At 40.7% G+C, this 22,280-nt stretch overlaps 2 protein-coding genes across 2 annotated transcripts; both read left to right on the forward strand.

The window, feature by feature from the left end:
• The first annotated feature begins 500 nt into the window (after positions 1–500).
• Positions 501–9,062, forward strand: LOC117057586 (vomeronasal type-2 receptor 26-like). The gene is made up of 6 exons (XM_033168430.1): positions 501–559; positions 2,567–2,858; positions 4,749–5,609; positions 6,360–6,581; positions 7,287–7,413; positions 8,161–9,062. The coding sequence occupies exons 1-6, from the start codon at positions 501–503 to the stop codon at positions 9,060–9,062; spliced, it is 2,463 nt and encodes an 820-aa protein (XP_033024321.1).
• A 3,778-nt stretch (positions 9,063–12,840) lies between these two features.
• Positions 12,841–21,822, forward strand: LOC117057587 (vomeronasal type-2 receptor 26-like). The gene is made up of 5 exons (XM_033168431.1): positions 12,841–13,058; positions 13,557–13,848; positions 14,770–15,630; positions 19,101–19,227; positions 20,918–21,822. The coding sequence occupies exons 1-5, from the start codon at positions 12,841–12,843 to the stop codon at positions 21,820–21,822; spliced, it is 2,403 nt and encodes an 800-aa protein (XP_033024322.1).
• The last annotated feature ends 458 nt before the right edge of the window (positions 21,823–22,280 follow it).

The raw sequence follows: 22,280 nt of genomic DNA on the forward strand, positions 1-22,280 counted from the left end.
TGTTCTGATGTCGGAAACACCCCCCTCAGAAATTCCCCAGAATGACTCTAACTTTAATTTGGTGATTATCGTACCCTGTAGTTAATGACCTGTAATTATTTTGTTGTCTTTCAAAAACCCTTGGGGAGCTGTAGTTTTCACTAGTAACACAGTCTAATAAATGTAAAATAAAATTATCTAGCATTCAGAGACAGGTCTAGTGATTAAGAAAGGGTGCACATTGTACTTTAAGATTTAGATTTCTGGTTTATCAGGCATTGTAATAATGGTAACACATGTGGCACTGCTGTAGATGGAAACAAGAGAATCTGCATATAGAATGAGTATTTGCACTTCTGCTCAGAATGATGGTCCTTGTAGTGTTGTTGCTCATTCGGCTTCCTCATATGGCATGCAAGGCTCCCATTAAATGTAGGGTCCAGTATCCACACAGTCCACTGCACAAATACCATCAGAAAGGAGACTTCATCATTGGATTCATTGCCTCTCAAAGTTTCATCATGTCCAGCTCCATATCGTTCACTGAAATACCACCTCCAGTATCAGCTGAAGAGTTGATGTAAGATTTTTGTGTGTGTGTGTGTTTTCGTTTGCTTCATTTGTGCAGAGTAAGATGTGTCATGGTGTGATGAGATCAGTCCTATGAACATTACTTACTTACTTACTTACTTACTTACTTACTTACTTACTTTTCCAAGGAGCTCAACATGGTTCTTTTCCTCCCCATTTTATTATCACAGCAACCCTGTGTGTTCGGCTGAGAGATTGTGACTGACCCAAGATAACCCAGAGAGTTTCATGTGTGGGTGCACATTTAAACCCTTGCATCGTAACACCTTCAGTGATCTGAATCCGTCCTTTTCACTTTGTCTCCTATTAACTACTTAAATACCAAAGGAAATCCTGATCATGGATTTCTTCTCTCTCAATTGCCCTTAACGTTTATTCTTGAAGAAAATATCTGCTTCTTATCATGGATGGGGGAGGCAGTACTAGAATCAATTTAAGCTCCCACCCACCCAAAAATTAGGATAAGTTAGTACTTCACACCAAACTTCTCTAAAAGTCACATTTTTATCTCTCACCTTCATTCTAAGTCCACATCCCTTCTGATATTGCTTCACATACAAGTGGTTTGTTTCTTTAGTCTGGTTTATATCGTAAGAATCTTTAAGCATCTGTAATTGACCATTGCCAAACATAGAAATGGATGGTAAATGTTAATAGCATATAATAAGGTTATTCATATGAATGTACATACTGTAGGATTAGAACATAATTACAAATATAGTTAAAAACAGTGTTTATGTGTGAGGGAATCCAAGCTATTTTGAATCATATAGATTACAGTAGAGCCTTCTCCACATTTGTAACTTATCAAGACATTATCCAGAATTCCAAATTTCCAACACTGATGATATTAAGTAACTGATACTATCAGTGTTCATCAAAATGTGAAATTCTACATATTGTAGAATGGTAAATATATCTGTTATCTTCAAATATTATTTGTTGTACATCACATTATAATAAATTAGGCCCACAATAGTTGTATTCCTGTCAGGGACAGGAGAGGATAAATGGTGGAGAAATTATTTGTTTTGCCATGTGTATAGAGCAACCTGACTTGTTAACTAAGTGAAGATGCCTATAGATGTGTAAAATAGGTGGAATCGCTGAAAAGCATATAAAAGGAAGGTAGTGTCTTCTTTAACAGGGTTGTTAAAAAAAAAAACATTTATTGTAGCAGCTTGCTTCATTCAGCACGTGTTGTTATTTTTATTCTTAAGTCAGTAGTAAGGGAATGTAATCAGGTAGAATTGTATATGCATAGCACACTCTACCACATTAAAGGGCATGGGAGTGAGTAAGCAAGTAAGGGTCTGCCATTATAAGCCCCTGTCTGGGGCAGAGGAGAAGGAATGGTGGAGACTGCCTCCCCAACCTGACCCTTCCAGGGAGGAGGAAGAGGAAGACAGTATAGAGTTACAATAGTGGTTTGAGAGAGGTCACAGCTCAGAGGTAGATGAGGCAAAAGTGGGGAGAGGAGAAGGAGGAGGAGGAAGCACTGGGGGGACGGGACACAGCTGATGGACACAGGTGTCTTTAGAAAGCATTCCAGATACCCCCCTCTCCCAGAACCTGGCAAACACTGAAAGTAGGAGACAAAGAGCTCAAAGACAGAGGGCACTTAGCAGCACCCATAGGAGAGATGATGAGATTGATGTGGGAGATGTGCATGTGGGTGTGTGGGTGTGGAGATTCACTCAGCACAATGCCATTATCCAAGAAGCTGGGTTCTATAGCCCCTCTCTGTAAATACTGAATAAAAAGTGGAGGGTAAGAAACAGTTCCTTGACTTTATACATTCCTGGGCAACCTGCTAGGAATCACAGGCAGCAGCCTGACAATTCCTCAGTAATAAATATTCTAATTAATATTTCTGATGAAGACATTTTAGATCAGAGTGATAATTTTATTCAGTGTGGAATAACTGGTACACTGATATAGAATAAATGATGAATGTGAGATATCCTTCTTATACAGAATGTAACTCTTGTTCTAGAGTAGTACCTAAAAATTACCAGCATATCTTGGCCTTGGAATTTGCAGTAAAGGAGATCAATGAAAACCCTCAGCTCTTACCCAATGTCACTTTGGGATTCGACATCTATGACAGTCATTTTACTGCAATGAGGACCTATCATGCCACCATGTTACTCATGTCCACACTGGAGAGATTTTCCCCTAACTATGTATGTGACATGCAGAGTAACATAATAGCTGTAATTGGGGGGTTGGACTCCCAAACCTCCCTTCACGTGGCAAATATCTTGGATATCTACAAGATGCCCCAGGTAAGATGTTTATGGGTATATGTGTGTGTACATGTAAATATATGTAAAAGGCTATCATAGAACTGTAACACTTCTGAACATATCCATGATCCTTGCCGATTACTCGTCATGTTTGACAACAGAAATAGGTGCATTTTATGTACTCAGTATATATTTGAATGTCATATGTTAAGTCAGGGACACTTGTACATTCACAATGGAGAGGAAGAAAAATTGTTGTGAATTTAAGACTATGGTTATGTTTGTGATTTTTTTTTTTTTTTAAATGATCAGAATGCTTACCACCCCACCCTGTTCACATTGTCAAATGACAGATTAGTTGCCAGGGTAGAGTTGACTTTTCCCTTATATGTTTGAGTAGCTAATGCGTCAGAACAAAAGATCCACCCAGAATCTATCTCTGATTCTTAAGAGTAATATAGTTGTTAATGAATGAACATGATCCTAAGCAACTAGTATCCAGAGGCATACTGCTTCCAATGCTGGAGGCAATATATACACATAATGACGTAAGAAATATAATGTTTAATGTACAGTGGTACCTTGGGTTAAGAACTTAATTTGTTCTGGAGGTCCGTTCTTAACCTGAAACTGTTCTTAACCTGAGGTGCACTTTAGGTAATGGGGCCTCCCGCTGCCACCATGCGATTCCTATTCTCATCCTGAAGATAAGTTCTTAACCTGAGGTACTATTTCTGGGTTAGCGGAGTCTGTAACCTGAAGCATCTGTAACCCGAGGTACCACTGTATTGGCATTATGAGCTGGGCAATCCCCATTCCAATACTTCCCTCAGAGATAAATATATGGAGCAGAAGTATTTCAAAAGTGTGCTGGCAATATAGCAGTTGTGTTGCAAAACTGAACCTAGTGGTCTTCACACTCTATGTGTTCCCCACCTGATGGAAATGTGGAGCCCTATGAGAATGTGATTTTTCAGTGGTGAAATCATATGAGGGGAATACTGTCCCTAGTGTGACCTGCCTAGCACCATCCTTATCTGCCTTCAGTCTTCAAGACCACTTTGCTGACCTTGGGCTTTTGTTCATTAATGTTGCCTCCAACGGTAGTAGTGGTTACCTTTTTTATTTTCTTCATATTTTTTAAACACCCCCCCCCCATTTTAACAATATAGAACGTTTATATACTTCCAATCTGAAAAAAATACAAGAACAAATACATGTACAAATACATTATTTGTTCTTGGTTTTGTTATAGTGCTTACATTTAAGTGGGGTGGATAGGACTTCTACTTGTTAGAAGTTGAACATTTTAAGAATTGTATTGTTTATTAACTTAAATTGTTATGTATTAAATTTCTTTTATGTGACATATTCTTTTTCTGTGCAAATCACTTTGAGACTTATTATTGTATAAAGTGACTGATAAATGCAAGCAACAACAATGAAAACGATTACTGTTATAAAGAAAGCAAATGGCTCAGAATACTGGAAAGGCCCATGGAAATTGTATAGTAGGGCAGTTCATAGAGGGATGCGGGTGGCACTGTGGTCTAAACCACGGAGCTTCTTGGGCTTGGTGATCAGAAGCTAGGCAGTTCGAATCCCCATGATGGGTTGAGCTCCCATTGCTCGGTCCCAGTTCCTGCCAACCCAGCAGTTCGAAAGCACGTCAAAGTGCAAGTAAATAAATAGATACCATTCCGGCGAGAAGGTAAATGGTGTTTATGTGCACGGCTCTGGTTTTGGTGTTCCATTGCGCCAGAAGCACCTTAGTCATGCTGGCCACATGACCCGGAAAAACTCTCTGCAGACAAATGCCGGCTCCCTCAGCCTATAAAGCGAGATGAGCACCGCAACCCCAGAGACGTCTACCTTTACCTTTACATATAGATATTTTATATTCCTTTCCTTCTCTTTTAAATCTTTTAGCTAGTATATAGCCCTGCCCCGGTGATGAATGATAAAACACCAGGCCTCCCTTTCTATCAGATGATTCCAAAGGAAACTATTCAGTATGAGGGGATTCTCTCTTTGCTTTTGCATTTCAAATGGACATGGGTTGGGGTTGTTGTTATGGATACTACTGAAGGAGAAAGATTTGTGCAAACAGTGGTTCCCATGTTTTCCCAGAATGGCATCTGTTTTGATTTCATAATAAGAATCCCCACACTAACTTTTGTCACCAACATTAAAGATATGTTTGACGAAGGGGAAAAAACATATGCCAAGGTGATGGCCAGCAAAGCCAGTGCTATGGTGGCATATGGGCCGTCTTATTCCATGGCATTTTTTAGATTTTTCCCATTTTTATCAGAAGAAAAGCAGGTGTCAGATTATCCAAAAGGCAAAGTGTGGATCAGAACAGCCCAGGTGGAGCTCACTTCATTTGTTTTTCAGAAGGATTGGGATATGCAAATATTCCCTGGAGCCATATCCTTACAAATTCACTCCAGTGATCTCCCACATTTTCACCAATTTGTTGAGAGCAGAAAACCCTCTAACACGGCAGGAGATGGTTTCATCAGGGACTTCTGGCAAAATGCCTTTAGCTGTGTGTTTCTGCATCAAGATATGGATGTGGTGGAAGGGGACATTTGCACTGAAGAAGAGAAGCTGGAGAGCCTTACGGCACCATTTTTTGAAATGGGTATGATTGGCCACAGCTACAGCATCTACAATGCTATCTATGCTGTGGCCCATGCTTTGAACGCCATGTCCTCCTCTAGACTCAAATACATGGGGCTGGTGAATGGAGGGAGATTGAAGCTTCAGAATATACATCCATGGCAGGTAATGTAGGAATTCTTTGCCAACAGTACAGTATACAGTATATGTCTGCACAGGGCTTTTTTTCATCAGGAACTCAATGGAACTTAGTTCTAACACATCTCTAGTGAGCGTGATTGCCATTCTAAGAGGACGAGGGAGGTGTTCATGATGAATTCCAGCACCTCTTCTACAAAAATAGCATTGTGTCTGCTTTGTCTGAATGACATATTCCTTCTGCTATCACAGAGTCAATAAGCATTGAGATGTGTGAGCTCCTCCATCACACCTTTTGGCCTAAAGTGATAAATAAATAAATAAATAAATGAACAATCCATATGATCAAACCCCAAGTTTTGTTAGGTTCACTACTTTAAAGCTGTATCAAATAGAAGACCCTGAGAAGGCTTCAGCTAGGAGCAAAAGCACATCCAAAAAAGAGCACAGTTATCAGTTGGATATGAAAAAATCACAACTATACATAAAAAGGCCAAATTTTTTTGGTTCAAAGGGACATAGCATCACTGGATTTAGGGCAGTGTAGGCGGTTCCCACACATAGCAGCAAGCCAATAGGCGCACAAAATAATAATGAATAAAAATGAATTATTGTTAAAATAAGAAATATTTGGGAACCACCAAATTTTATCCTTGCCCAGGGTGCCATATTACTGAAGTCTGCCCCTGGACATGGTCTTAGACAATCGTGTACGAATTTACAATCAAGATAAGTAACAGCATTTCTCCCAATCTACCCTTTCCTTTTTCAATTTAGGTCCATCATTCCCTGAGAACTGTCTCATTTAACAACAGTGCTGGGGACACAGTTTCCTTTGACGAGAATGGGGAGCTAATGGCTGGATTTGATGTCATCAACTGGATTTTTTCATCAAACCAAACTAAACAGAAAATTGGGCAGTTAGATCCTGAGGCTCCTCCAGACAAAGTGTTCACTATCACTGAGGATGCCATTATTTGGCACAGCTGGTTTAACCAGGTAAATTGCTACTGTTAGCAGTTCAGGAACTGAGCTCTGTGGGTGTTAGCAGTTCAGGAACTGGGGAGCCAGTGTGGTGTAGTGGTTAAGAGCGGCAGACTCGTAATCTGGGGAACCGGGTTCGCGTCTCCACTCCTCCACATGCAGCTGCTGGGTGACCTTGGGCTAGTCACACTTCTCTGAAGTCTCTCAGCCCCACTCACCTCACAGAGTGTTTGTTGTGGGGGAGGAAGAGAAAGGAGAATATTAGCCGCTTTGAGACTCCTTTGGGTAGTGAAAAGCGGGATATCAAATCCAAACTCTTCTTCTTCTTATTCTTCTTCTCTGATCCTTACGTGGTTGCTGTCCTCCTTTGTAATGTGAATTTCTTGGGGGTTTTCTGCATTTCATTTCTCTTTGAAGTAACAATATATAATTTCCCTGCCTCCAGTAACTTGTAATAACCATGATGGTTTCACTGATGATATGAATAATTATTCTATATGATTTATGCTGCATTGGTGGTGTTCTATCAAGTTCTCTCATGTTATTATTATTTATTGTTTGTAAGCCACTTTCGGATTCATTTTAATGAAAAGCTACATAGAAAATAATCAAAATATAGTGCATTAGTGTTTTTATCTGCTCAGAACTTAACAGTTTATTCTGGGCTTACCAAAGTGCATTGTTTTCAAAACTGCTATTCTCTTTCATTTGCCTTCTTAGACTCGTCCACTCTCAGTTTGTACTGAGAGCTGCCATCCTGGTTTTAGCAAGAAAGTGAAGGAGGGGAAACCATTTTGCTGCTATGATTGCATTCCATGTCCAGAAGGGAAGATTTCAGACCGTGAGGGTAAGAAATACACTCTACAAAGAATGGATGTAATTGGGCAAAACATGAATTCTGGGGTTGCTTTTCTTTGGTATTTACATTGGGTTGTCATACATAGGGAAAACCCGGACGCATGGCAGCCCTAATTTGCAAGTTCCATACAAATCTTTGTTTAATAGAATGATTCGGTAGGTCTGGATGGCAATTTAAAGAAAAATATAATTCTGGTGATATTTGAGGACAGAGAACAATTTCAAATTCAGACCTTGTCCAACTGTACGAAAAGTCCAACCCTATTTCAATTTGGATTCAGGTCAAAGAATTCATTCCGTGTTTTTTTCTAAGCCATTTTGGATGCTTGCTCCAACTCATTGGTAAGTTGACAACAAAAAGAGGTAAGTTGGGTAATGTTGGAGGCACCTCTGCTCAGTATTTCACATTCAGTTTCACTTTTCACTTTTGTTTTGCAACCACTAGTAAAGTGATGAGTCATTGCCATTTGAAAAAGCTATATTTTTTTAAGTCTTCAAATAGTTTAACTGAAAAGAAATGTCAAACTCAAAGTGCAAAACGGTAACATTCATTTCGATAAAAAGCTAATTTATTGTTTCCCATGTTTTACTTGTATCTGTCCTAACATTTTTTAAACTGAAAGGTGGAATACAAATGACAAATAAATCCCTTGTATCTACGCAAGAGGAACTGTTGTGGCATTTTGAAAAATTCAGTACATGTATCTGAGATTGAGACCACACCTTTATTTTTCAGACATGAGCGATTGTTATGAATGCACAGATGAAACTTTTCCAAATAAAAATCAGAATCTATGCATTCCCAAGCGCATCAGCTACTTGACTTTTGGAGAACCTTTGGGGATCATCTTAGCCTCTTTTGCTCTTTACCTTTTTTTGATCACAGCGTTGGTGCTGGGCATATTTGTGAAGTGGAAGGATACTCCCATTGTCAAAGCCAACAACCGGAACCTCACCTACACCCTTCTTGTTTCACTTCTGCTGTGCTTCCTGAGTGCTCTGCTATTTATTGGCAAGCCTCACAATGTGACATGTTTCTTCCGGCAAACTGCTTTTGGCATCATCTTCTCAGTGGCTGTTTCTTGTGTGTTGGCAAAAACCATCACAGTAGTTCTGGCTTTCATGGCCACCAAACCAGGATCCAGGATGAGGAAATGGGTGGGGAAAGGACTGGCAAACACCATTGTTTTTTGCTGCTCCTTTGTTCAAGTAGGCCTCTGCATCATGTGGCTGGTCGCCAATCCTCCATTCCCAGGTGTTGACATGCACTCATTGACTGAAGAAATTGTACTAGAATGTAATGAGGGATCAGTGACTATGTTTTATTGTGTTCTGGGCTACATGGGGCTCCTGGCTTTTGTGAGCTTTACTGTGGCTTTCTTTGCCAGAAGGTTGCCTGACAGTTTCAACGAAGCCAAGTTTATCACTTTCAGTATGTTACTTTTTTGCAGTGTTTGGTTATCCTTTATTCCATCCTACCTGAGCACTAAGGGGAAGTACATGGTAGCAGTGGAGATCTTTTCTATCTTAGCCTCCAGTGCTGGGTTGCTGGGTTGCATCTTTTCCCCCAAATGTTACATTATTTTGTGGAGACCTGAGCTGAACAACCGGGAACAGCTAATAAGAAGGAAGCCCTGAAGAATGTATATTACTTAGTCTTTGTTGTTTGCTGTGAAGTGGCGTTTTAACAGCAAAAAATAAAAATAAAAAATTAGATTAGATATATAATGATTCAAATTACATGTGAAAGTTTGAAAGTCACCCACAATCCTGTCACTGTCCAAAGCATTGCGTGGTTATATTCCTCCCTCCCAGGTGAATAATGACACAGGACACATTCTTCGAATTAAATGAGTGTAAAGGCCACAACTTTATTGGTTATGGATGTTGAGGTATTGGCTTAGGCATTGGATCCTGACCACTATATCTGACCCCCAACCTGGGTGTTGGAGGTCCGTGAAGGGTTAACCAGCAAGGGCAGCACCCCTGATGCTGATCAGGGGGAACTACCCCTGTGATCACCGTTGGGGCGTGGCTTCGGCCCTAACCTCCCTAGGCTTCGGACAGGGACCACAACCCCAGAGACCTTTAACGGAATACCCTTCCAATGAGGGGCAGGTGATGGCGCTACCTTCCCTTTTTGCCTCTATTGATGTTATCCAATGCCTAACCGTCAAACCAAAGTTGTGATGAATTGCTATGAGGTAGGTGAAAAAACCCGATTTGGCTAGTCCAAATGGGAAAAAGTCCTACCAGGCCCCCCAGTCAACTGGGGCGACAAACCAGAGTCCATAGCAAGGTCAATAGCTAACCTAAAGGGTGGGTGGGCAGGAGAACTGATGCAGCTGGGGGCAGCGAAAGGAGAGGCGGAAGGATTCCCGCCGTCTCCAGTTAAAGGGCTGTTGGCCCCTCCCCTCAGCCGACCGGATTGGTCGGCCACTGGGGAGAGGCGTCGGGAATCCTTCAATTGTGCAGGGGCTATGTATCAGCCCCTGCACACATGCTCAGGTCATGATACCCACAACGCCACCTCCTGCCTATAGGCAGAAGTGGCTTTGTATGAAAAATATGCATGCATGTATATGGAAAGTTGGCACAGCTTAAATGCAAACATATATACATAAAATGAAAGAAAAAAAGAAGGTTGTTGTGAAATTTATTAAGACTTTAGCCGCTCCAGAGACACTGGCCTAAACATGAATGTTGAAATCACTCAAACCAGGTTTTGTTCATTCGTTCTTCATTCCTGCTCTGCTATACACATAGCAAGAAAACAACCATGAAAATATAATTTCTAAGCCATATAGAACCAGTGAAAATACATTTAGGAAAATGTTGGTTATCTTTATGTTTCCTGAATCATGATTTTACTTTAGGAAGGTTTCACAGTCTGTACAAAAACTCCATTCTTTCCTACAGGAAGCTTTACTGATAACAGGATTAGTGTGCTGTTCTGTACTGCAGTTATTAAGAGGTCAGGATATTTAGTTATGGCTATTTAGTTATGACTTCCAGTACATTATTAGCATAAAGACAAGTACTAGGTTCAAGATGGTTCATTGAGTGTCTCTCTATATAAACTATAGAATAAGTTCAGTTTGGCATGCACCATTACAATTGCATTTGTTAACGCTAGTTTAATTGAAAAATCCACAATTAGTAGTTTGAATGACTACAAACCAGTTGCATTGACTCCGAATATCACGAAGTGTTTTGAGAAACTGGTATGCAGTGACATTATTTCTTGTCTTCCATCAACTTTTGACAACTACCAGTTTGCATACAGGGCAAATAGATCCACGGAGGATGCTATCACTACCACTCTCCATGCTGCTCTGTCCCATCTGGAGTTATGTGAGGCTGATGTTCGTGGATTTTAGCTCTGCTTTTAACACTATCCTCCCCCATAGACTGGTGTCCAAGCTAGAGGCGATTGGACTTTCTAACTCCATTTGTCTCTGGGTTTTGAACTTTTTGTCAGATAGTTCTCAGAGGGTTAGAGTAGGGTCATATATGTCCACAGCCCTTAGCCTTAACACCGGGTCACCACAGGGTTGTGTGTTGAGTCCCCTGCTGTATACCCTCTATACGTATGACTGCACAGCCATCTATTCCAGCAACAAAATCATAAAGTTTGCTGAGGACACTACTGTGGTGGGGCTCATTTCAGGAGGGGATGAGTCTGCCTATCGGGACGAGTTGGAGCGGCTCTGTGTTTGGTGTGGAGAAAATAATCTGGCTCTTAATACTACCAAGACCAAGGAACTGGTGATGGATTGCAGGAAAAAAACTGCAGATATTTAGCCCCTGTATATTGGCTGGGACCAGGTGGAGAGGGTTTTTGGGAGTGACTATCGAGCAGGGTATGACTCGGAGCGCAAATACTACTGCTCTGGTAAAGAAGGCCCAGCAGAGAATTTATTTCCTCAGACTTTTAAAGAAGAACAATCTGAGTGAGAGATTGCTGGTGTCCTTCTACCGAGGCTCCATAGAGAGCATTCTTACATATTTTATTTGTGCTTGGTTTTCCAATTGCACAGCCATGGAGAGGAAGGTACTCCAGAAGGTCATAACCACAGCCCGAAAGATAATTGGTCACCCTCTCCCATCTTTGGAAGAACTATACAGTTCCCGCTGCCTTAAAAAAGTAAACAATATTTTACAGGATCCATCTCATCCAGGATACAGTCATTTGCACCACTGCCTTCGGGCAAGAGATATAGAACAATTAATGCAAGAACAAATAGATTAAATATAGTTTCTACCCAAGAGCCATAACCATCTTAAATGCTGTAACCAGATAATAAGACCTTGGAGAGCTGTGATGGGTGTGTATGTATGTGCATGTGTGGCTGAAAATGTGTTTTTTGTTTTTTGTCTTGTTTTTATGGGATGGCATTCAATTTCATTGCACTCTGTAGCTATATCTCCTTATCTGGCCGTAAAACTGAATTATTTAGAGCAAGTCATCTTGAAACCCATGAACCTATAACACATCTTGATCAGAGTTGTGCAACTTATACTCTAAGATTAAGGCCTTAGAGAATTTAGCCAAATAATAAATGTGCATAACATATTACACAGTAAACATATTATAAAGACCAAAGGCCTGGTTATACAGGAAAGATTTTGCCTGGTGCCTAAAGATATATAATGATGGTACCAGGTGACCCTCCCCAGGGAGAGCACTCCACTGCAGAAATAGGAAGAAGGGCCTCAGATAATGAGCACACTGTCTGGGTCAGTACATTTGGGGAGAGGCAGTCCTTGTGGCATTGTGGTCCTGAGCAACGGATGGCTTCATGGTCAAAACCAGCACTTTTATTTGGCCTGGAAACAAATGGGCAGCCAGGGCTGTTGTGCCAGCATTGGTGTTATATGCTCAAACTGTCTTGCACCGGCGAGCAACCTGGCCACTGAATTCTACACCAGCTGTAGTTTCCAAACCATCTTCAGAGGCAGCCCAAAATATAACACATTGCCATGATCTCACCTACAAGTTACCATCCAAGTCCTCATCCAAGCCAAAGCATCCTTTGATACCCAACTAGGTGGAAGGAATGCAGGAATTTTCAGACGTAACAAACAAGTTACCTTCTGCAGTTACACAGAGGATCCCCAACCTTGACTTTGTAATTATTTCCCTCTGTCATTACAGCAATGACTATTATTAATTATGTTGCATGCTGCACCCCTGTGGAATCTGAACAAGAAAGAAATTTCAAGTTGTTATTTAGTAAATATACCAATTAGAATTTATAACTACTACTAGGGATTTGTGGTATTTATATTTCAGGGTTCTGGCCTATTTGAAAACTGAATGAACATTTAAATCAGCTGGTGACATTCAAATAATGGAGTTTCAAGTGAAAGGAATGTCATGTTTCTCAACTGAATATTTGCCTTCAGAGTCAGGATGGCAACTTTGGTTATGTTGCTGCTGGCACTGCTTCCTGAAATGACATGCAAGACACACATTGTGAAGTGTCATGTCCATGATCCACACCCTCCACTTCACAAGTATCACCGGTCAGGAGACCTCATTCTTGGTGGCATTGCTTCTCATAGCTTCATCATTTCCAATGCATTAACCTTCACTAAAGAAACCCCACAGGCATTGCCCGAAGAGCTAGCGTAAGGAGTTGCTCTTTCTTTTATCTCTTTCTGTTTTTCTTAGCTTCTTTCTCTGAATACTGAAAAGTATAAAGAATGCAATTAAGGATATGTCCCTTGTTCCCCATAACAAGATAATAGAAAATGATAAAGATAAATTTCTTTCACAGACTTATATAGGCTTGCCTAGAAAAGCTCCATATTTATTAATTTTGAAATCTGTTGTGGTCCATCTTAACAAGGAAATGAATCTCATTGATATGTGATGGATTTTGTTTTCTTCCTTTATATGTTCCAGAGTTTTTAAAATGTTTTTAACACATAAAAGGGGGTAAACAGACTTACTAAAAAAACAAACCAGACATGCAATTTTGTACCCCATCCTAGATTGCATCCACAAATGTAGTTTTATATACTGTACTATTTCATAATGCAAACAATGATGAAGGTACAATCATTGTAATTTTATAAAATGAGAGATACATATCTTTTTGATACAGACTGCAATTCTCATTTCAGTGTGGTGACTAAGAATTACCAGCACATCCTGGCCTTGGCATTTGCAGTGAAGGAGATCAACGACAACCCTCAGATCTTACCCAATACCACCTTGGGCTTCCACATATTTGACAGCTATTTCATTGCAAAAGGGACCTATCATGCTACAGTGCTGCTAACGTCCAGCCCAGACAGATTGGTCCCCAACTACAAATGTGACATCCATCATCATTTGATAGCAGTCATTGGGGGACTTGACCCCCTAACTTCTCTTCATGCTGCCACAGTCTTGGATATCTATAAAATTCCACAGGTATAATGTATCCATCTCTGTGCTGAGCATGATGCATTTAAGGTTGTTGTTTTCCTTCCATGGTTGCATTTCCTGCCATATTTCACTCTGTGGTTCAGAGGCCAAAATATGTGAACTGGTGTGGTGAATAAGGCATAAGCTTAAATACCTCAGCAAGACTCTTCTGCAGGGGATGCAATTTTGAATTTATTGATACAATTTGGGGAAGACACGAAATAAACACTTTTAAAGAGAGGCTAATGATGCAGGTTGCTTTCCATTCAGTCACCTATCTTTTGGGGGGAAATGTACAAAAGTCTCAGGGTTGTAAACATCATTGCCTCACAAATTTAATACGAGGAGATTGGAATGATGATGGAGTGGGAGTTAAAAATGGCAGCTTTTGGATTGTGCTTCCTGGAAGGGGAGTGAAAAGTTATGGAGCATAAATCCCATTGAAGGAACAATTTGATAAGAATTCATGGGGCTATGCTAAAATTAACCCACACGTGGTATTGAATATCAACTAGTCTGAAGTACATAAAGTTGTTGTTATGTTTGCAGGAATGCAGGCAGAATGGTGTATTTATGTCTTTATGAAGGAAATTTGCATTTGCTAAGGATTTGTGGTGCCATCGCATAGGATCAACATGGGCACGCAAAATGTGGGCAGAAGGGTGTCTGTGTGCCTTTATGCCAGGAGTACAACTCTATGATATAACAGAAGCTGGGAAGTGTGTTTTGACTGAAAAAGAAAGCTACAGCAATGTAGAGTGTCCAGGGTTTAAATACAGTAGAGCACTTCCTTTCTTGAAAACATGGTACCTTTCTTCCTCTTTTTTTTTACTTACTCAAAAGGTAGCTTGAAATGTTGAATAAAAATGAATCAATATAGTCATAAAACCATTCCTATTCTTTCTTTTTTTCTGCAATCCCTTTTAGCTCATATATGGCCTTCCTCCAGTCATGGAGGATAAAACTCCAGGCCTTTCCTTCTACCAAATGGTCCCTCAGGAAGCCTTGCAGTATGAGGGGATTCTCTCCTTACTTCTGCATTTTAGGTGGACATGGGTTGGACTTCTTACTATGGATCTTGAGAACGGAGAAAGATTTGTGCAAACCGTGGTTCCAATGTTTACTTCCAGTGGAATTTGTTTTGCCTTTATAGAGAGAGTTTCCAAATTATCTCTTGTCACTGATCTTAAAGACTTGTTACTGCAGGGTGCAAAAATACAAGATAAAGTAATGAGTAGCAAAGCCAATGTGATGATCTTCTACGGAGAATCTTATGCTATGGTATTTCTGAGATGGCTTCCATATTTATCTGAGCAAGAACATGTAAACATTTACCCAAAGGGTACAGTGTGGATAATGACAGCCCAAGTGGAGCTGACTTCTCTTGTTTATCAAAGGACTTGGGATAAAGAAATAATCCACGGGGCTCTGTCCTTCGCAATTCACTCCAATGATATATCAGGATTTCAGCAATTTACTGCTGGCAGAAAACCTGCCACCTCAAAAGAAGATTATTTCATCAAGGACTTCTGGCAGCAGGCCTTTGCCTGTTCATTCCCAAGTACAGGTCCAGAAGATGTGGATGGGGATATCTGCACTGGAGATGAGAACGTGGGGACTCTTCCTGGGCCTTTCTTCGAAATGAACATGATTGGTCACAGCTACAGTATCTACATGGCTGTTTATGCCATGGCACATGCTGTTCATGACATGTTCTCATGGAGACCCAAATCAAGAATATTGGTGGACCAAGGGGAGTTGTCATTTCAAAATCAACAGCCATGGCAGGTAATGAAGCCATTTTCCCCCCTTGCAGTAGAGCACCATATCATGGGTACTGAAATAGTCCCTGATTTGTTCTATGAATCATCTCCCTGGTTTTTGTTTGTTTGTTCTTTTTTGAGACTGTTGCCACTGAATATATTTGTAAGACTGATGCACATCTTCTTCTTCTTCTCATTTCCTTTTAAAAATATAGTTCCATCATTTCCTCAGAGGTGTATTATTTAATAATAGCGCTGGAGATGAGGTTTCCTTTAACCAGAATGGGGAGTTGAAAGTTGGGTTGGATGTTATTAATTGGATTGTTTCCCTAAACCAATCCTTTCATAAAATTAAAGTTGGGAGGATGGATCCCCAGACTTCTTCACATCAAGTTTTCACAATCAATGAGGATGCTATAACATGGCAAAGGCGGTTTAACAAGGTAGGGAAATTTACAGTTTTGGAATGAACATTGACTTCAGTACTGTGTGTAAAGATCATTTTTTCTTGACCACAATGATTTTGTGATGTATGAAGAACTCTTGACCTGGTTAGAAAATGACAGTTACCCACATCAAACCACATGTGTATTTTGCACAGTCGCACACAGCCCCCTTGGATCCCAGTGCAGCACCTGGCAGTTCGGACACGCACCGCCTTCCTGGGTAGGATACCAGTGGTCTCTGCCTACCCCAGTCAACCGCCAATCCTGCCTGGGGAGGTGCTGCCGGGGGATTGGCCAGGTAGGAGGAGGGACCACACAACACACACAATAGAGGGTGTAGCTTACCTGGGAAGCAGCAGTCAGCTCCAGAGCTTCTCCCACCTTCCACTCCCTCAATTAACACTTACTTTGCAAGTTATCCTCTTTTCCACAGGCACACAAGCACGCAGGCACTGCTATGACAAGGCCACTGTTGAAGGGCCAGAAAGGAATTTCCCTGAATTGGCAGGTTTCACCTTTCCCGTAGCAATTCGTCACAACTTTGGCGGTTGCAGGTCTTGGGCGGAATCCTTTAGTCATCTTCCTAAATGGGGGGGGCGTGGGGCAGTGACCCCACGCTCCCATTGTGGCATCGATACCAGGGTTTCCGTTAAAGGGGTTTGGGGGGGAGGCATTTGCCATACGCCCAGAGGTTGTCATTGCCCTCCACCTCCAGCAGCAGCGAACATGGGGGGCGGGCTATCTGCTAGAACACATGTTCTCCAGAGCTAGCCCAATCCCCTCACATGTTGGATAACCCTGAAGTTACCCAGATCCCTGGCTGGGGGCTGGGAAGGATAAACGCCCAATGCCTGTGCCAAGGTCTCCCTACATCTGAATCTTAATAAAGTTGTGGCCAATTTTAATCCCATAGCATGTTGTCTTGTGTCATTATTCCCCTCGGGGGCTGCCTGGGGTTTGGGGGACTCTGCCTGACCACGCAAATTACACTTCATGAATTTATTCACTGGGGCAGTGTTACAGATTTTTTTATTAAGAAAGAAATTGTTGGATGAGCTAAATATATTCATCTTTTGCTTTGAATATATGTTAAATATTTGGCTGAGATCCAAAGTTAGTCATGCACATTGATTTCATTGAATCAGCTCAGAGCACTCCATCTTTGAATATCACTTAAGATCGTTTCAATTCAAAATATTCGAAATTCCATCAATAAGACCAAAGTACAGTGGTACCTCAGGTTACAAATACATCGGGTTGCAAACGCTTCATGTTACAAACTCCATTAACCCAGAAGTAGTACCTCAGGTTACAAACTTTGTCCCAGGATGAGAATGGAAATTGTGGGCTGGCGTCATGGTGTCAGTGGGAGGCCCCATTAGCGAAAGCGCACCTCAGGTTAAGAACAGTTTCAGGTTAAGAATGGACCCCCAGAATAATAATAATATAATAATAATTTTTTATTTATACCCCGCCCTTCCCCGCCAAACCGGGCTCAGGGCGGCTAACACCAATAAAATCACAACAAAAACATAAAACAGTTAATTAAAATACAGATTAAAATACAATTTAAAATTAAATCTAAACTTCAGCCTCATTTTTAAGTAGCCCACCAATCACCCCAAAAGAACGAAACATCAGGGTTAAACTGAAACCAACCGAAAGGCTAGGTGGAACAGAATGAATTAAGTTTGTAACCCGAGGTACATCTGTATATGTAACCTTTATTCATTTTATTTTTTAAATAATCTTCGGCAGCGTGGTTTAAACCAGCTCTATGAAAATGAAGGAAGTCAGAAAACCAGGTAGAATATCCTCTTTTGTTCCCCACCTTTTCATCAAGTGGAAAACATTATTTCTTGCTTGCCTCCATCAAACCAGAACTTCACTATTTTAGCACACTAACTCTACCACCTCCCTAATGCCCAATGAAAAACGCCATTAGAAGCATTTCTTTTTTTTTTTTTACTTCTTTCCTTCTCAAACAAGAAACCCATTCAGAATTCTTCTCCTGTCCTGTACCATTTGGTTAAAAAAGGAAATAAAATCAACCTCTCCCCCCACCCCCAGACACAAACACAAGCTAGGGGTGGGATGTGCTATGCAAATTTGAAAAGGGCAACAATCACCTTATGATTGGAGGGGGGGTCATGCTCCCCACGACAGTTGGGCGTCAATCCGCCAACTCATGTGCCATCTTACCTATCATCTCTCTCTATTGCCATTCATCGTTTTGTTTTTATCAAAGCGCGTTTTAATGTTTTCTCTTCAAATTCCCTTTTTACATAGATTCTCTAAAGGCCAAGTTTCAGTTTTATGTTCTTGTGATAATAAAATGATTGAAACACATCATCATATAGTGTTTATATGCCCTTTATACTGTGCTGTCCAGAAGAATTTATTGTTACCATTAATTCACAAATTGACTGGGCACCCAGCAGATTTCCAACTTACTTTCTTATTGCAAGATACAGATCAGTTTGTAACTTTAGAAATGGCGAAATTTTTAGTTTCCGTTTTGACATATAAGAGACATAATGGGCAGCTGTTTAGGAGCTGAAATTTCCTTATAACATTTATCTAATTTTATATGCTTAGTAAGTCTTTTATTGTTACCGACTGTAAATCAAACAGTGTGTGTATGTGTTTGCCTTTGTTTTTCTATGAGCTTAAAGCTAAAATAAAATTGGTTGATTGATGATCTTTAGCTTCTAAGAGAGTAAAAGGAACAGACAATTGCTATGCCTCTCATATTTTAAGGCCTTTCCTTTCTTTAAGTATCTTCCCTCTCTGCAGACTAGGTTGGAATGTCCTGCTCATGGTTTTCATTACTGGGTGTTAGACGTGAACATCTAGAAAACATCTCAGTTACAGAAAATGTATTTTAATATGATTGTAGGTGAAAGGAGAAAGCTTGAACCACCCTTGGTAATTGGGGAGGGAGTTGGAATCTTGTCAGATCTCTGCCCACTTTGCCAGTAATAGGGGTCTCGGCTACCGGAACCATAAAGATTCCCAGCTCTATATTTTCCTTTGTTTCATGGATTAGGCAAGGCCTATTTCTGTATGCAGTGAGAGTTGCAGTCCTGGTTCAAGCAAGAAAATGAAGGAGGGGGAGCCATTTTGTTGCTACGATTGCACTCCCTGTCCAGAAGGGAAGATTTCAGACCAGATGGGTAAGCAATATCACATACAGAAATAGGAAGCAGATGGCCAGTAATTCAGAGGAATGGGAAGAAGCATAAATATATGCATGCAATATGGTTACCGGTTTTATTCTAAAAAAAAAAAAAAAGATTTTTTGGGGGTGGGGAATAGTAAGTCAGAATGATGCAAAGGGCCTTGTTGAAGATGCAAAAATCCAATATGGTTTTCTTGTTGGAATAATTTGCCCCTGTGTCGAATGTGAGCTGGTCAGTCCATGGCCTCATTGCCTCAACTTCATCCCATGACCTCAGAACAGCATAAAAGAGGGGTTGGTTTCACCTGACATCCTTGTATGAGTTTCTGTGTTTATGAGCTATCTCCTCTTTGAGGTCTCATTCAGGTACACAAATACAGTGTGGCAAATTGTTTATTGTCTCAACAATAGGGAAGTTGGAATAGTCTTTGAAACATATGGCCTCTTTGGTTCATATTCACCTTCCCCAATCCTGTTATCTTGTAATAGGAGAACAAAGGGTTTGGCTTCTGGAAACTTTGTTTATATAAAATACACAGTTGCATATTAAAATTTTACATTTACACACACACAAACACACACACTTTCCTTCTGTCATACTCTGCTTCCCAGCCTCTGGGTTCTCACCTAGGGTCCAAACAAACTCTTTGCTCAACCACAAAAATCTTACAATAAGAAGAGTTCCTAGAAACAGCGGACATTACCCAAGTCTCTTGTTTCTTATGGGCAGGCACAAGGGGGATGGTACTTCCTCAGGCTGCCCACAGTTGTGTCCCATTCAGCTGCACACCTAGTTCCAGGAGCAGCAGGTTTGTTGAGTTTCCCAGGTGGTCCAAAGGATTGTGGAAAGGCTCCCCTTCACTCTCAGCCCTATTATTTGTTTGCTTGTTTGTTTGTTTGTTTGTTTGTTTAATTTATATACCGCCCTATGCCCAGAGGTCTCTTTCTTATTTATTTTACTTTTGAAATTTCTATACTGCTGTATAATTTTAAGAAAAATCTCAAAGCGGTTTACAGCATATTAAATCAATAAAACATAAATAAAACAACCCGAAGAAAGTCAAATATAGAGTATACAGTCAAAGCAACATAACAGAAAGCTAAAATATTCTCTTAAATATTTCAAAATAAAACATTACAAAGGAGGTCAACTACAGAACACATATTTAACACAGTAGGACTGAGTGAATGTGGGCCCCGCCTCCTAGGCCAGGTGGAAAGGGCCTTACAGGGAACGGCCTTCACACCTCATGCCTTCTTCCCCCTCTGTCCTTTTCTACTCCAGTTGCTGGAGGGAAAGAGAGAGAGAGGCGTGACATGAGAAGTGAGCACAATGTATTAGTTGAGAAGAAAATATACATTTTAATTCACCTTAGATTAAGGGAAAAAATGAAAATTGCAAAAAGAGTAAAACTAAAATGATGAAATGAAATGTCTTGAACATTCATGATAAACTGCCTTGGCAGGGGAAAATCAGGTCCTGGTGTAACATAGTCCCTGGTAAAGCACTACATTTGAGGTTTTGTTGTATATATTTAAAAAATGCCCAATTCTCATAGATAAATCATTGCTTGGAGTCCGTTGGGATGACAGGACTACATAAACTTTAATCTATGCAAGATTAGCATGGATTGTATTGTTTGGAACACCAATATAAACCTCATAACTCATTGCTTCTTCTTCAGATATGAATGACTGTTTTAAATGTCCAGATGAATATTATCCCAAGAAAAAACAGGATTTATGTATTCTGAAGGAAATAAGCTTCTTGTCTTATGAAGAACCTTTGGGGATCAGTTTAGTCTGTTTTTCGCTTTCCTCTTCAGTCATCACAGCTCTGGTGCTAGGGACATTTCTGAAGCACCACAACACTCCCATTGTCAAAGCCAACAACCGGGATCTCACCTACATGCTCCTCCTTTCCCTCCTGCTCTGCTTCCTTTCTGCATTGCTATTCATTGGACAGCCTCAGAAGGTGACATGTCTTCTGCGACAAACTGTTTTTGGCATCATCTTCTCAGTGGCTGTTTCATGTGTGCTGGCAAAAACAACCACAGTGATTCTGGCTTTCATGGCCACCAAACCAGGATCCAGGACGAGGAAATGGGTGGGGAAGAAGCTGTCCAACTCCATTGTTATTTGCTGCCCCTTTATTCAAGCAACCATTTGTATTATGTGGCTGGCATTTTCTCCCCCATTCCCATATGTCGATAAGCACTCAGCTTATGGAGAAATTGTTCTAGAATGCAACGAGGGTTCTGCAACTATGTTTTACTGTGTCCTGGGTTACATGGGCTTTCTGGCTATTGCCAGTTTCAGTGTGGCTTTCCTTGCCAGGAAGTTGCCCGACAGTTTCAATGAAGCCAAGTTCATCACTTTCAGCATGTTGGTCTTTTGCAGTGTTTGGTTATCCTTTATTCCCTCCTACCTAAGCACTAAAGGAAAATACATGGTCGCTGTGGAGATCTTTTCTATCTTAGCCTCTGGTGCTGGGCTGCTGGGGTGCATCTTTTCCCCTAAATGCTATATCATTGTTTTGAGGCCTGAACTGAATGATAAGGAACAGCTTATAAGACGAAAGGCTGGATGAATGTGTGGGTGTGTTTTGCTATACCGTAGTCTGCACAACCAATGGGTATTTCATTGTTTGGGTGTTTATGAATTATTCTCTTGGTAAATCTGTTCTATCTCAATTTTCTTTGGCCCTCTCTATATTTTAATCATATATAAACACTGTCTCTCCTAAAACAGAAAACCCATGCACTCTGTAGCCAGATCTCCTTATGTGTATGAATGTGGTCATAAACCTGAATTGTTTAGAGCAAGTCATCTTGCAACCCATGAACGTATATCACGTCTTGTGCAGAGTTATACAACTTATACCCATAAGAGTAAGAGTTTAGAGAATTTAGCCAAATAATGGATGTGCATGGCCTGGTTATATAGGACAGATTTTGCCTGGTGCCTAAATATATAATGATGGTAGGAGGGGAGCCACCCTGGGGAGAGCACTCCACAAATAGGGAATCATGCAGAAAAGGCCTGTTC

The sequence above is a fragment of the Lacerta agilis genome, chromosome 14 (assembly GCF_009819535.1).
Source record: "Lacerta agilis isolate rLacAgi1 chromosome 14, rLacAgi1.pri, whole genome shotgun sequence".
NCBI lineage: Eukaryota > Metazoa > Chordata > Lepidosauria > Squamata > Lacertidae > Lacerta > Lacerta agilis.

Coding starts and splice junctions, on each gene's coding strand:
- LOC117057586 (XM_033168430.1), top strand. CDS start 501: ATGTCCAGCTCCATATCGTTCACTGAAATACCACCTCCAGTATCAGCT. Junction 560..2,566: donor GTATCAGCTGAAGAGTTGAT/GTAAGATTTTTG, acceptor CTCTTGTTCTAG/AGTAGTACCTAAAAATTACC. Junction 7,414..8,160: donor GAAGATTTCAGACCGTGAGG/GTAAGAAATACA, acceptor TTTATTTTTCAG/ACATGAGCGATTGTTATGAA.
- LOC117057587 (XM_033168431.1), top strand. CDS start 12,841: ATGGCAACTTTGGTTATGTTGCTGCTGGCACTGCTTCCTGAAATGACA. Junction 13,059..13,556: donor GCATTGCCCGAAGAGCTAGC/GTAAGGAGTTGC, acceptor TTCTCATTTCAG/TGTGGTGACTAAGAATTACC. Junction 19,228..20,917: donor GAAGATTTCAGACCAGATGG/GTAAGCAATATC, acceptor CTTCTTCTTCAG/ATATGAATGACTGTTTTAAA.